The 15,575-nt window shown below is 41.1% G+C and overlaps 1 protein-coding gene across 4 annotated transcripts in view; it reads right to left on the reverse strand.

Annotated features, from left to right (window-relative positions):
- DSE (dermatan sulfate epimerase) overlaps positions 1 to 3,125 on the reverse strand; it is a 36,832-nt gene extending 33,707 nt beyond the window's left edge. The window contains exon 1 of one of the 4 annotated variants that reach the window (XM_038176625.2): positions 2,992 to 3,125. In XM_038176625.2, coding sequence (XP_038032553.1) covers positions 2,992 to 3,016 — 25 coding nt within the window. In that variant the 5' untranslated portion in view covers positions 3,017 to 3,125. Of the gene's footprint in view, positions 1 to 2,358; positions 2,644 to 2,991 lie in introns of those variants that run through there. The other 3 variants (XM_021276142.4, XM_038176627.2, XM_038176626.2) reach the window with 3 other exon arrangements.
- Positions 3,126 to 15,575: the final 12,450 nt, after the last annotated feature.

Raw genomic sequence — 15,575 nt, forward strand, 5'->3', positions numbered from 1 at the left:
TCCGTGGACCACGTTCCTTCATGCTTTGGTACAAGTCTTATCCACCCAAACAGAGAAGCAGCTCAACGGAAAGGCTTTCAATCAAATATTAAGCCTATTTATTATAAATACGTGGCTGCAGTTGTGAACACAAATTGGCACCACGTTGTAGTAACTTCAGGGGACTGAAGTTCAGCTCTTTTGTCTAGATCAGCTGAGTGGAAACAGCAAGGAAAGTGCAAAAAGCCAGGACAAACTTGCGGCTGAAATATATTTGCCAATACAGCTTGCTAAGTAAAAAGACATTCTCTTCTACTCTCCTGACTTGGATTATCAAGTCTAAACCAAGAAACGATGGTTACAGAAAGTTGTTTCCTTGTTTACATTTTTAATCTGTTCAGAGGGAAGAAAAAAAAAAAAAAGCTTTATTTGTTTCAAAATGTCCAGGAACAAAGCAGTAGTAACTAAACTTTTCTGCTTGTTGCTAGAGTATGTTGTGGGTGCCAGATGTACAAGTTTCCAAATGCAGTCCTAGGAATGTGACTCAGTTTTAACTAAATGCAATCACTTCCATGAGAAGGAATGTTTCAGTTGTACAGACTCATTGACATCCTCATCTGACCTCCGCTCTCACTGCTCAAACTGCCAGGTACTGATGGATGTGATGGATTTCTCCACCAGCAAATCAGATGGTTATGTACATCCACAACTCAATAGCTACCTGTTAATGGTAATGACTCTCTACCACCACTGATCCAGTCTTTCTTTATTTGGAGAAAAAAAACACCAAACATTACCCAGCTTTTTCAAGAAAGTGTATGTGTATGTGCTGTTAGAGTACTTGAGAATAAGAAATGCAGCACAGTGTTTGAGATGAGCCTTTAAGAAGTAGCAAAACAGAATCACCACTCTAAACTAGCTTTTGGCTAGTCCTTTTAACTTTATTGTAACGGTATGCAACCTATGAAAATCAAATCTAACATTCATCCTGGTAATTAAACACATTTTCCTCTCCACTATGATACAGAACTTTACTGAATACCTAATTAAAACATGTAAAATAAACTCTGATAACAGCTGAGCTCCCTTGGGCAACTAAAATCTCTCAGCTTTTACCATAAGAAGCCAACTCACACATTTCTTCTGTATATTCTGTGACCAAAGTACTGGTTTTGGAAGAGATTGTACATGGCTATGGAATGACAAACCAGCACCCAGTGTCTTCTGAGGCCTGTACCCATGGCACAGGATACAGATATGTTTATAAACTATTCTCTATCTTGCTCTTGTATCAAATAACAGCACTCTTTTTTTTTCATGGCAATGCAAGACTATGCTAAGTGTTCCAATACTTCAAGCAACAAAACCAAACTCTTATATTGAATAATAAAAGGATATTTTGTTAAAGCACTAACCGTTCTTTCCCAATGAAACTGCCTAGGATCAGTGTATTTTAGTTTTTTCTTGCTAGTGAAGTTTACAGTTGGGAAAATCCCACTGCAGAACTGGTTCTTTGCTGACTTCCTTTAAAAACTTTAACTAATGTAGGTCACAAAAGAAACACATATAGGTAGCGACACACAATAAAAAAATTCCTAGTTGGAATAATAGTTAGTGCTTCTGTAGAAAAAAAAAAAATGCACCCAATGATCTCCAAATGGTTCTGAAAGAAATTCATTAATTAAGCCTCTCAACACCCGGGCGAGTGAATTTATCTGTTTTACGAGGGAAGAAGCAGAGATGTGGAGAGGTGGGGCGACTTGCCCAAGGCTACCCAGCAAGAGTCTTTCAGAGCAATAAGCAGAATCTGAATTATTGATTCCCATTGCTGCCCTTCAGTTGCATTGTTCCCTTCTTGAAATACTGCGCTGAGTTACAATAATTGCTGGCAAGATAAACGTGATGTGGCAATCCTTAGCGGAGATTTGCTTTGCCTTTGTTTAGGCTACATTAAAACCTTAGCGTTAAACTGCAATTGGTTTTCTCAGGGTGACCAAAACCCCCCAGCCGCTTGAGCAACATTTCCCCTATTTCATTCACAGCTGTAGCCACTTCTTACGCTGTCAGTGCTCACGTCCAGCAAGGCAGCAGCTCCAGCTTGAAAAAAAAAAAAAAAAAAAAAGGCAGGAAAACGTCGCAGCTTTACATTTTTTGGAGGTCAGCGAAGCGTCTGCATGCACGGATGTCAACGTGAGAGCCAGCGGAGGGGCCGGCTGGGCACCACGAGTTACAGCAGCGACTTCCCCAGCAAAATAAAATAAATAAACAAAAAAATAAATAAAAAAGAAGGAGGAGGAGGAAAGCGGCAGGAAGTCGCACGGGGCAAATCCCCCTTTTCCTGCCCCTCGGCTTCCCCAAGCGCCAGACACGGGTGCCTACCTTCCACGGGAGCGGGGGCTCAACTCATCGGCGGTGCTCCGGGGGGCACGGGCAGGTGAAGCCGCTGCTCCCCAGGACTGGGACTGGGACTGGGACTAGGACTAGGACCGGGACCGGGACCGGGACCCACTCACCCCAGCCTGGCCCGCCCCGGCTCGGCTTTGCTCAGGCTCCTCAGCCACGGCTTCTCCCCCGGGGGACAAGGCGGGGGGACGGGATGGGGGTGCGTTTTTCAACTCAGGAAGAAAGTAGCTCCCCCTTCCCCCTCCACCCCGCCCTCCGCCCGCCTTCCTTACCTCTCCCAGTCCTCCTCCTCCTCCTCCTCCTCCCCTTCTTTCCCCTCCCTCCCCCCGGCGGCCCCTCAAGCCGTGGCAGCGCCGCAGCCCCGCTGTGCCCCCACCAGGTTCGGGGAGCTCCTGGCCCCCTCCTGCTTCCCCCACCCCAGCGGGACCGAGGTGGGGAGAGCCGTCAGCGAAAAGCAAAAATATAAATAAATAAGTAAATAAATAAATAAATGAACGAAAAGGAAATACGCGCCCGCCCCCCCCCCCCGACACCGAGTGTCGGCGGTGTGGTTTTGCGCAGAGATTGATGAAACCATCCGGGATGATCCAGCCGATACCCGTCTCTTACCGTGCTGTGCGCTGGGACCTCCCATGCGGAAAGTTCCCACAAGGCAGCGAAGAAACAAAAAGGCAATTTGCTAATCTGCTCCCCTAAGTATGGTGGGGCTATTTATATAAATGTTTCCCGTGTAAAGCAGAAATGCGAAACGCCAGGACCGTTCAAGCCAATCATCCTAACCTTTTTCAAGATACCTAGGAAAGTAATGCAAAAGAAGACAAAACAGATGATCCTTTGGAACAGTCGTTTATGCTTTCTTGGTCACTGTAACCAGGAAAAAGTATGAAACAAAGGATTTCAAATGTTTGTTGGCTTCAGAAAACTGAGCACGCTTTGTCATCCTCAGACTATTGGACTGGGATCAAAATAAAAATATTTACATGTGATATGGGTTGGGATGCAGTCCAGGTACCTGAGGTTTAGATTTCCCAAAGCTTATTCTTTATTTTAAGTCAGCTTACTGGTGCTACTGAGTCACTCAATGGCCTATAAGTGCTCAGTTCCCTTGCTCTGACAGCGTTAAACTGCATTATCTGAGAGGGGGATTTTAAACAGGATCTTCATGGTTTACAGCAGTGTGATTTCCTCCTGTTCTATAAAGATCAGTAAACATGTAGAAACTAGGCAAAACTAGAAACTATACATTTATTTTAATTCTTCTGTTGTATTTTCCAGAAGTATCTATTGACAGTCATTGCATAAGGAATAGGGATCTGCAAACTCAGAGCAGTGCCAGAGCCTGGAATGAAGCCTCACTTTTTACCAGTAATGACATGCCTAAAAGCACAAAGTGCTTTGGTTTCAGTCATGCAAACACCAGATTAATCATTAGAATATATGTTTCTAAACACCTATTTGAATAGTATTGTGCTATTGCATTGACACTGCGGTTGTAAAATATCGATGTTGTGACATGCATGAGCACGAGGAGAGTTGCAAACACCGCCAGATGTGGCTCAGAGGGAAATTTGGCTGGAATTTCTGAAATTATCAGGATGCCTAAAATGACGAGGAGGGAGGTGTCTACGTACTGGTTGTACAACTGCATCATAAGGTATTTAAATGCACTGAGTATCTGATGCTAAGTAATACGGAATTAGACCTTGCACTTCTGAACAGCATAATTTGAAATCCTGGCCTTAGTCTGTGGTTGTGCCTGTTTGTATTTCAGAGAAACTGCACTGTGCTGCTTTGTCCCGACTGAATACCTGGGCAAAGCACACTGCAGATCCCATGTAGGCTGTGCAGTCAGGTTTCTTTCCCATAGAGGATGTGTTGGGCTGTGCTTGGGTCCTGTTCTAATGTGGAATTAGACAGTGGTGGATGTCCATGTGTGAAGTGGAGAGTCCCAAAGCCTCTCTGCCTTATGTCTCCTTGTGTAAAATGGGGCTTGTGTAAAAAGAGAGCAAGATATTTCCATTCTAGTTTAATTTCATCATTGCCACTAATAATTTTCTGTTTACATCCAGTAAACAGATGCTGTTTACTTCACCATCACCCCTACAATCAGGAAAGGTTTATTGCAGCATTTCTTAAGAATTTGTGAATTTTCCATTCATTTGTGTATAAACAGAAGAATTATTTATAAGACTCAGGAAAAAAATCCTTCTACCCTAAACAAATAAAGCCTTAGCTGGATAACTGTATTCTGTTTCAGCCACCACACTTTATTTAAGATATGGACCATGTGGAGAGAGGAGAGAAATGAGAAAGATCCCAGGTCTAGCGAGCATTATGTACACAGGAAGACTGGAAAAAATATCCTAAGGATGAGAATCTGACTGGAAGAAGATATGACAACAACCTTCAGCTACATAAAAGCTGCTGAAGAGAATAATCTCTTATCCACATCCTCTGGGAGCAGTGTGTGTGTTGCTGTAAGAGAAATTTAATTTAAATGGGAAAAACAACAACAACAAAAGTATCTGTAAGTGTAAATAAAAGTTAAACTAGCAGGAATAAATGGCATTGCTGTCGCTGAAGGCTTTTTAAGAGCAGTTCAACATGTACTTAACAGGAATAGTTCAGGTCTAGAAAGTCTGATGGAGCTTTCCTTTAATAACAAGGTCATGACCACATGACCTGCAGGGTCCTTCCCAGTCCCACTCTGTATGATTATGTTCAAACTGCAACTTGCATAGGCACGTTTGTGATCTCTGATCTTCCTATGTGTACTGGCTGGAACGTTAACTTTCCCTGCAGCAGCCCATACAGTGCTGTGCTCTGCACTTGTAGCTGGAACAGCAGTGTTATCACACCAGTGTTGTGTCTGCTGCTGAGCAGTGCTGGCACAGCATCAGGACTCTCTCTAACCCTCCTAAGGGGTGGGCAAAAAAGTGAGAAGAGAAACATCACCGGCGCAGCTGACTTCAACCAACCAAAGGGATATTCCATACCATATGATGTCACACTCAGCAATAAAAGGTGGAAACAGGAAGAAGAGGAGAGGGGTGGGCTCTTGTAGTGAAAACATTAGTCCTCCTCCCGAACACCGGCTACATTGAGTTGAGGCCCTGCTTCAAGGATGTGGTCAAGCATCACTCATTTGTGGGAAGTAGAGAGTAATTTCTTTCCTCTGCACTTCCACATAGCCTTTATTTTTATTTTATTTTATTTATTTATTTATTTTTCCCTTTCCACCTCCCTTATCCCCTTTCTCTTTTTTTCCCCTTTAGTTAATTTTTTTAGTTAATAATAATCTTTCCTTAATAATAACAATTATTATTATTATTTCCCTTTAATTAAATTATCTTCATCTCAACCCGTGAGTTGTTCTTTACTTTACTTCTTCCCCTCCTCATCTAAGGAGGGGGAGTGAGAGAGCGGTTGTGGTGTTTAGCTGCCTAGCACGGTAAAACCACCACACTATGCCCTTCACTTCTATAGCAGTGGCTATAACCTGCCCTGCTAAGGCTGGGTGTGCCAGCCTTGCCACATACCAGTGAATTTGTTGCTGAGAGCAGAAAGGAGAAAATGATAAAACGATATATCTATGGACAATAGATATATCTATATCAAGATAATTTATCTATGTCAATTAAATGATTGTAAAACAATTAAACAATAAAGCTTCTGGAACATAAATTCTGGCTGATATATATCTAACCCTTCCTTAAACATTAAATGTGTTATGTGCTTTTGTTCTATGGTTGGCCAATAAACCACCTCTGATGTAGTCACATTAGGCTCCCTTTATAACTGCAGAGAAAAGTAAGTACTTTTTGAACAGAATTTGTCTGACCTGTTTAGGACATCTTTAGGACATGATGAATCACGCCCCCGAGCTACTTATTCTTACCACCAACACTAAAGTTGGCTTAAATGATTGACTCAGTAACATATCATCATACGATTTTCACTCTCATGGTACTTCTGTCCCTGAAGTATCTCGCTCCCTCTCTGCTCTCAGATATCAGAAACCCTTATTGTTTATTCCTTTCTCCTTCTCCTTCTCTTCTCAGAAAAAATCCCACTGCAATTAATAAATTTTGTAGCTATCATTTCCTTAAGTTACATCATGCAACAGTGAAACATATAGCAAATTGACATTTCAGGTGGCATTGCTCCATAAAGGATTTAGGAGAGGAGTTATATTTACCTTTTAGAGCTGAAGACTATTGACTTGGCTAGTTCTGCAGTGCATGTCCCATGGAAATTGTTTGAAAACCCTTCAGGTCAGAGACGGTTTTGCTCGTACGTCACATGCTCTTTATTTATTTTTCCTTGGCCTTTATGACAAGCAACGTTACTAGGAACAGGAAATGCCTGGTGCCTTAGAGAATGAGCCAAATGTACATGGTAGAGGTAGCTCCATTCCAGGAATGACAGGCTTTTTTTGGTGAACACACAGAGAAGTCACTGTCTTAGACGCGTAAGCATGAAATGTAAGTCTTCCAAAAGTCCACCAGTGATTTTGACATCTATCCTTTTTCCCCTCAGAGTAAATGTTTGAGAAGTGACAGTTTCCAAGATGACCCTGTGGACAGCTGGCTTAGAGCCCAGAGAGAAGGGGAAAGGTGCTGGGTGCAGACAAGGAAGGAACGCTTTATTTCACTGCTGCATTGCCCAGGAGGATACAAAAGGGCAGCAACCCCCAGTGCTGTGCTACAGCAGCGAGAAAGGGAGATAGCAGGGTGGCATGAAGCCAGTGATGGAGGGCCCAACCTTTATGGAGGAGACATGAAATACCTGCTGATGATTTGTACATTTTAAAGCCTTTGGTTCCTACTTAGTTGTGAAAATGTGGGGACGTTGCTTTTTTTAGGACTGAACGTGCTAGCTTACAGAGGGAAATTGTATGTCTTTCTGTCTGTTTCACATACACAGTCTTGGCCATTTTTACCTTTCTTCCTTCCAAGCCTACGCAACAGCAAGTCTTCTCCTTTTATTATTATATAAACACTTCTCCTGTTTTTCTTTTCTTTTCTTTTCTTTTTTTTTTAAGTACCTCCCTCTCTATGAAGTCCTATTCTGTGTGATGTGTTTAGTCCCTAATTTCCATGTAAGAGACACTTCTACTTTTCTTATTAAGTGACAAAACTCTTCAAATGAAAAGAGAGAAAAATACAAAATTCTCCAGATTCTTTCACTAATTCCCCAAAACAATTGATTTTCCTATAACTGTAACCCTTGTGTTCCCTTCTGCTCTCATGTTCAGATGTGATGATTTCTGATCTCAGCCTTGTGAGCTGAAATCTTCAGTACAAGAACATAAGGCCAGCCTCTTCTTGTCACTGAACTGCAGAATTGCAAATCTGCATCCTTGCACAATGCTCACCCTGCCCTCTTTGGTCTGGGCTGCTTAGCCCAGTGGTTCCCCCTGGACAGTATTAGTGCCACATGAAGGGAGCTCTAATTTTCAAAACTTATCCTAATTGCAGACTCATGTGGGGGAATGTTGGCTATGTCCTCTTTTCCAGGCAGGGTGTGGACCAGACAGTTTTAGTTGTTACTACTATGTCCTTCAAGTTTATGAGAGTATTGCGTGATTCATACCACTTACTACTTGGGGATTTGGGGCTCTGGCTCGCTGTGCAGGCAATGGGCAGAAATAGACACAGGTCCAAAACTAAGTAGTTGAAAGGAGTGGCCTGAAATCAGCCCTGAGGATCAGAAAGAATTGGAAATCTGGAAATCTTTTCTAAGCTTGCTAAGACACCTTTTTGGTTAGGGCGCAAAGCAATTTTGTGGTGCAAAGCAATTTCTTTCACAGGAACATCTAGCCAGGTGCTTCTTAGGGTCTATCATGTGCCAGGTACAGTCATGGGATTGGAAGAATACCAATAAATGCTTCTCCTTCCTCCTTCTTCTGCAACATCTACACACCGGAAATGCTTCTCTCTATCCCAGATATCTTTACTCCTTTACATGGCCAAAGTACCAGTGCTGTAGCTGGAAGGGGAAGGCACCAGCTGTGTTTCCTAAACAGCTCTTCCTCATATGTAAATGGAACATCTTTCTCTGCTTTACATTTCCTTTCTTTCCTTCTTTCTAGCTCTCACCATGTGTTCAGACGGGTTTAGCCTGAGGCCAGCAGACAGTCAGATCAGAAAAAATTCCTGCAGATTTCTTAGTGAATGGGGAGATGCAACACCAGTAACCTCAGCAAGGAGAGGTAACACACTAGTGAGTGGAGACAGACCCTTGGTCCTCAGACATCTCTGGAAGATAGCAGCCGTAAAGCAGGTAGACAGATGCTTTTTATCAAACATCAGAGAAGACCTCTTTCCAATAAAAAATGAGATGCATCTTCTGGTGTCTGCCTTGCAGCAGCAGAGTCTATTATGGTGACTGTAGGACAATATCAGTTTTACCACTTTTGCGTTGCTGTAGACATCAATCGTGTTTCGGTTTATCTCTGCCTAGCAGCTGCCACATTCCCTCACTGTCCTGCTCCTTCAGCTCTTGCCCTTCCTTGTCTCTTACGACAATCAGAACAGGCTGGAGTGGGGGGACCAGCACCATATGGCTTTTCATTCAGCTGAACTTGTTGTTACTTTATGTTCTCAAATGTGTGATCTTTCTCAACATGTCAACATCTTTCCTTCCAAATTTCTGCAGTGTTATAAACTGAGCAGTGTCCCCAGGGGAGAACAAACCATTAATGCTCATACCAAGAGAAACCTTCAACAGACAGGCTTCATCAGTCCTCCCTGAGAGCGGACAGCCACATTCTCCCTCTCTGGATGCCAGATATGTTGCAATAATGTTTTCCATTTGTAACACACTGTTTTCAATGAATGGAATTTTTAAAGCTTGAATCCACCTATTTTATGGAGTCACCCGATATGTGGAAAGCCAAGCAGACAACTAAACAACTGCTGGAATCCATAAAAATGTTTAAAAGTTGCCTACTTTTCCCCCCAACCCCAGAACCTGCGTTTCATGCTCCCATGTCTCTCTCTTCCTCCTGACGCTAGAGATGTGTCAACAAAAAAAGGTGTGGCTTAGAGATTACATTTGAGCTGTTGCTGAATCCCCATTTGTCTTCATAATCATCTCACTTTGGTTTGCTGTGACTCAGTTACTGCCAAGACTCCAAGGTGGGATATTGGATCAAACACAAACACAGGCATTAGAAACTCATTTCAGGAACTCTTATTTACAGATAATTCTACTAGTAATAACAAAAAACTTAATAATGGAGCCCAGCAACTATATATACATACATATATATACACATACATACACATACTTTTTGCAGTAATTTTAATCTCTACTTAATTACAGTCAAGTTAATGGTTGTTATTAAATCTGTTTTCTGAAATTCACAGAATTGTTTTGTTTTCTTTTTTTTTTTTTTTTTTTTTTTTTTCCTGCTTGCTACCTAAAAGTGATGAGTTTATTTAACTGACATAAAAAAAAAAAAAAAAAAAGTACAAACAACCCTTCCCACTCTCCAATGCAGATAATTCCCTCAGTCTCTCGGGTTCTGGGTTCTGTGGTCATGGAGTCCTTGCCTTTAATTGCTGTCAGTTTATATGTATATATGCATGGGCATTAATGCCCTTTCTCTGGACGGCTTTGACGGAGAAAATGGGCAGAAAAGTTCTCTGCTGCTATTGATCTCCAACACCACTGCAGCTGTGTCAACAGCAACCCTCCAGTAGATATTTCTAAAGTTTTGTGTCAGTATAGGACAAACAGTTGTTGTCTCTCCATTTCATAACATCATTTTCTTTTCACAAAATTTATGGTGTCATCTTCTTTCTCTGGATTAATATAATTTATAGATTGCTCAGCACCCACTTAAATTCTTAGTGTGGGCCTAGGCCTCAGGGAACTATGTTGCAAGAAAACTGCAATTCTCAGGAGCTGTTTTGAGATATGGCAAGAAAAGAGTTACTATATTCACCTAGATACTTTTATTCCTCCGATCTGGTGGAGCCTTTAAAAGTTGACCTTTTCTTTTTAATATAAATGTATTAAGCACATGAAGCCACAGTTTTCAGAGTTGCATTTATGTTGTGACGTAACGAGCACTACTGATTGTTAATGGATTTGTTTTCCCAAAAGATACCCTCAGGATACCACTCATAAATTTTGGACAAGAATATCTTTTTTTTTTTTTTTTTTTTTTTTTTTTACATCCTGTGTACAGAGTGTAGGATATTTTGTGATTGTTTTCTTCACTCTTAAAGGACTGTAAGTTCTTTAACCTTTTAAGAGGAGAAGATCAAATCGAGTGTTTCATACAATCACTCAACATTCAGTAGTCAACTGGAAATATAAATGCCTTCCCGTCTGAGGGAACTGTCTCTGTCTGGGCTGTCTGATCTGTGGTGGGTGCACTGCCTGCTATTCTACTTGTACAGCTGCCATTTTGTGCCTTTCACCCTCTAATTTGCAAAAGGATGGAAGGCATAACATGGTTTTGAAGTGGCTCAGACGGTTTCTCACCCCAGTGCAAGTATTTAAAAGCTGTTATAACCATGTGTGAGAGAACGATGTGTGAACTCTGGCAGTGTGAGTGGGAAGCACGAGGGACTTTCAGCCCAGTTTTGATTAAATCAGTTTAGCTACAGTGGGGGCAGAAGTTAGACGCGGTGATTCAGATGTTTGCCCTTCTGTGAACTGTGACATCTGGTCAGCTTCAAAACCTCTGTGGTCTTGCCATGCTTGTCAGAGAACTGCTGTGGGTACCCAGCTCATCCTGAAAAGATTTCCCTTAGACCTTCGTCCTACATTCAAGAAAATGACTAGTCACGCTGGCCACAACACTAGTCCATTGACCTGCACACAGGAATCCCCAGATTTTGCCCTGTAAAGATGTTGGCAAGTTTTTCGAGCTGGAAATCTCCAAGTCTGTTAACTTCCTGGATTCCATCTTATTTTGGCCCTCATCCATGCTCAGTTTTCAAGTAAGCATTTCTATTTATAACAGTTATGGAAAAGCAGGATTTGTTCCTTTCGCTGAAATCTTTCTGAAGACAATTTTGATTTTTTTTTATTGTACGATTTTTTTTTTTTCTCCTGTGAGTCACTGAGGAGATTTGATGTTGCACTTACTATGAACTGCAAAAAACAGAGTTCTAGGAAACAGGACTGGTAATGGGATTGAGCCTTTTCCTGGGGGCCTGCATAGCTGCTTGAAGGGGTGGTTCTTGGGTGGCTGCTAACAATATGTGTCTGTGGCTGCACCATTATCACCATTTTTGCATAGTACTTCCCTTATTTCTAAACCTTACTTTCTGAGGAACTTTCTCTGCTATAAAACATCAATATTGTGTACAAAAGCACATTTTACATTTACTGTATTTTTGTTCTCTTTGGTGGCAAAAGAACATCGACATCGAAGGTCATCCATTATGTTCTGACTGTTGGCACCTCCATAGAAATCTATATGTTCTTACACTCTGCTGCCATCTGACTTGATATGATTTAATGTATGTTTTGCCCCAGGAGGAAAGACTTAAAAGGTGAAGCTACAATATTTGCTTGGTATGTGATTGGACAAGGCACAGTCAAGCAGTTTTCAAACAACGCCACTGTGAGGAATGTAGAGTCCCATTGATGGTAAGAACGGATGATTACTAATTCATATTATTCCACACAGTTAGAAAATGTGACTGTGCAACCATAGGAAAGAGAACCCCTCCAATGCCAGGTTGGAAACTATTTGTTTTGATAGGGCAATAGCTGTAGGCCCTATCCTACTCCTCCCTCAGGTTATATTAGGACTCCTGGAAAGCAAATTGAGTCTTCTGCAGAATGACATTTCACAGGAAAACAGAAGTGAATGGGTTTGAATTAGAGCAGGCTCAGTTGTGGTATGTGGCAACTCAGCCTTTATTGAGGGTTGCATGGTCTACAGCCTGGTTGTGGCCAAATCTGACGAAGTCAGATGGAGTCCTTCTGCACCCCAAAAGACCTGCCCACTGCATACCCGCATCAGAACCCCTCTTTTTGTGTTATCATGTCCCTGTTTAATGGTATTTCCCCAGGTAGGTTAGGTCTCTAGCTGTCATGCCCACCGGGGTGACATCTAGTTGCTACTTGCAGGTTTAAATCAGTTTTAGGACTGCTGCTTTCTGGTGCCTACTGTCAGCGTTGTTATCTCAAGCACAGCTTACCCAAGCAGAGATTTTAATGGAAATTCCAGAGGAACTGCTGCCATGGGCTTCGGGCAGCTGTGGGACTCAGCCAAGGTAAAGAGCCTCCAGCAGCCTCAGCGAGGCCTTTGTCTAGTGGTGTCCTGGGTCTACCACAGAGATAAGCTATCTGCGTTTATTTGTTTAACTTTTACTCACTGGGGATTAAGAAGCCTTTAGTTTCCAGGATATGTCCTGTTCAGGAAATGCTTACACTGGACTTTGCTCTATATCAAAGCAAAAGTTTCTTATTAGTACTAAAGGTATTACTTTATTACAGGTATTAATTTATACCAGATTTTGTTTGATTTACTTATCTGTTATTTTGAGTAGGTCAAGTTTGGCTTTGTTGGAGGCTGCAGCGCTGACCTAGAATGACCTAGTCCCCCTTTTTTCTTTCTGCTGTTCAGCTATAAAGTAAATTCAGAAAACATACACACACACATATACATATATATATATATATTTTTTTTTTTTCAGAAATAAATTCTCTTTATTTTAAAGTTGCGACATGTACCAAAAGCAGATGCCAAAAGAGAATTGTTAGCAATTTCAGGTTTTAAGCCAAACTGTCTTTCAAAGCTATATAAACAGACATGTTGAGTTTAATGAATCTTTTCAACTTTATATCTCCCTGCCAGGAGTTAAGATACTTTTGCAGGCACTTCAGCCATCTTTCTGTCAATGGCCTCTCTCAGCAGAATACAAGAAAATATGTATGAGATTTCCAAGTGTTCAAATTGAAAAAAAAAAAAAAAAAAAAAAAAAGAGAGAGAGAGAAAGAAGAAGCAAAGGTCATGTCTTTGCAGTGTCTTGATTAATGTGGTCAGCTTTACCAATTTTTCTACTGCCAGCATTTCTTCTCGCTGGTCTCCATGCCAGATCTATTCCCAAGTGCTGCCCAGTCGCCGCAGCACCAGTGGCCCTCCTGGAGGTCCCCCTTTGCCAGCCTTCACTCCTGTAGTTGCTTGGGCATCCAGGCCTCTCTTCATTAGCACTACTGAGCAAATGGCAACTTTTCAAGCTGGTGGCTGAGTCAAAAAATACTGGGACGCAAATAAAACCAGAAAAATTGTCTGGCTTTATGAAACCTTTTCATTCAATCTAAACCAAAATGTTCTGATTCATTTTGGAAGGCTTTGTAATAAGACCTGTAATATCTTTTGAGATTCTTTAATAAGAATCTTTAATAAGAGTTCTTAAGTACTGATTTCATAGGAACTCGGATTTTATTTTATTTTTTTTGGCAAACACTTCAGCTATTTTTCCTAACTCCTTCTGCAACCTCAGACACATGGAGTTATGCTTACAGTAGCCGTTTGTTGTTAACCTCTTTCTCTGTTAGTGAGTGATCCTTCTGGCAGGAAATAAAAATGGAAGTGACAGCATTGGACCTAAGCAAGTTCTGCCACTGCACAGCTAAATCCGAATATTTATTTTTGCTAGCGAGGCTTGTGTTCAGACTTAGAATCTGTCACCTTTCTATTAAAAAAAAAAAAAAAATAGATGCCAGGAACCAGGGAATTATCAGGGATTTTCATTTTGTTAGGCATTAAATTTTAATTAATTTTCTTAAAAAAAAAAAAAAAAAGGAAAAAAAAAACACCTCTAAAAATCAATTTCAAATTCAGAACAACAAAGGCATAAGGGTACACAATATTGGTTTGGTTTGCAACCTGGTTAGAAATTATTTGCAAAGGATTACTTGATTCAGGTCAGAACTTCAAATTATTCTATAATCAGGGATCTGAGATTTTAATCTGAGATCTGTTCTGTGCAAATCATACCCTTATCTCGAGCCAGATTTGTAGCCCAAGATGTTGATGCTAATTTAAATATTTCAAAATAAACACAAGCATTTTACTTATTGTTACTTTCTTAAGTCAAACATTTTCAGCCTATTGTTTATGAGGAGGAATGACACTTTCATTTTCCTTCCTCACCCACCTTGTTTAAAGAAAATTTTCCTCAATTTTTCTTTCCCAAGTGTTTTATTTTTCCCTTTTGAAAAACAGTGCTAACTGTTAGACTGGAAAAGTTGCATATCACTCGTAAATATGCAGGAATTTTAAAACAACATCCCTACATAAGTGAAACAAAGGTAGGAAAAAAATATGGAAACAAAGACTGGTATCTCTGAAATGAGGCAGAATGGTGTTTGTGTCTGCTCCTGATACAAAATACTTTAACTGGTGAAGCTGCAAAAATAGTGACCTTTGATGACACAAGTTAGGAGTTACTACAAGCCAAATCCATTCTGAGAATTTTATGGGCCTAAGAAAGTAGCCTCTTACTGTGGGCTTTTCTTGAAGCAAAGAAAAAAGTTTCTGTGCATTGTTCTTTAAACTTGGAGGGAAATGCTTTCAAAATTTTGCCAGTTTAGTTTTCCTGGACCAAACTGCTGACTAAGCAAACGTGTTGGACATGTTTTTGCACCAAACCACCCTCTGCTATGTACCAAAGGTTTCCTGATCAAGATGTTGGAGAACCATGTATTTGGAATGAATCCACAGAAAACAGGATGCCTGCTTGTCTTAATGAGCTGATAAGAAAACACATATTCAGCCTATGCCTTGAGTCTCGCTTCTCTTCTGGGCTTGGGCTGCACTTAGCAAAAGCAGATGGAGGCAGCTTGGTGCTCTGTCCTTCCTACCCTCAGAAGGATTTTCCAGGAAGGTGGAAAACGTGGGTTTGAGGCAACTCCAGCTGAAAAGCTGTACGTGGGTTTCCCTTATTCTGCAGAACAGCTCTGACATTGAGGTATTGGAGGCTAGAGAAAGAGGAGTCATGTAGAGTACCTTACTGCTGAAGTAGTGGTTAGGCACTTTCAGGAATACAAAGCACGAGTCCAAGGGTTTCAGGACTATAATTCTGTATTTATCTGCCAAAATTGCGTTCAAGTCTTTTTGGCTGTGATGTGTTTTTCTCTTTAGGCCTCAGTATTTCCATACCTCCAAGAATAGTCACAGTACTTTTCTTCTTTATTCAGATAGCGAGAAAATA

Source organism: Anas platyrhynchos, chromosome 3, assembly GCF_047663525.1.
Source record: "Anas platyrhynchos isolate ZD024472 breed Pekin duck chromosome 3, IASCAAS_PekinDuck_T2T, whole genome shotgun sequence".
NCBI lineage: Eukaryota > Metazoa > Chordata > Aves > Anseriformes > Anatidae > Anas > Anas platyrhynchos.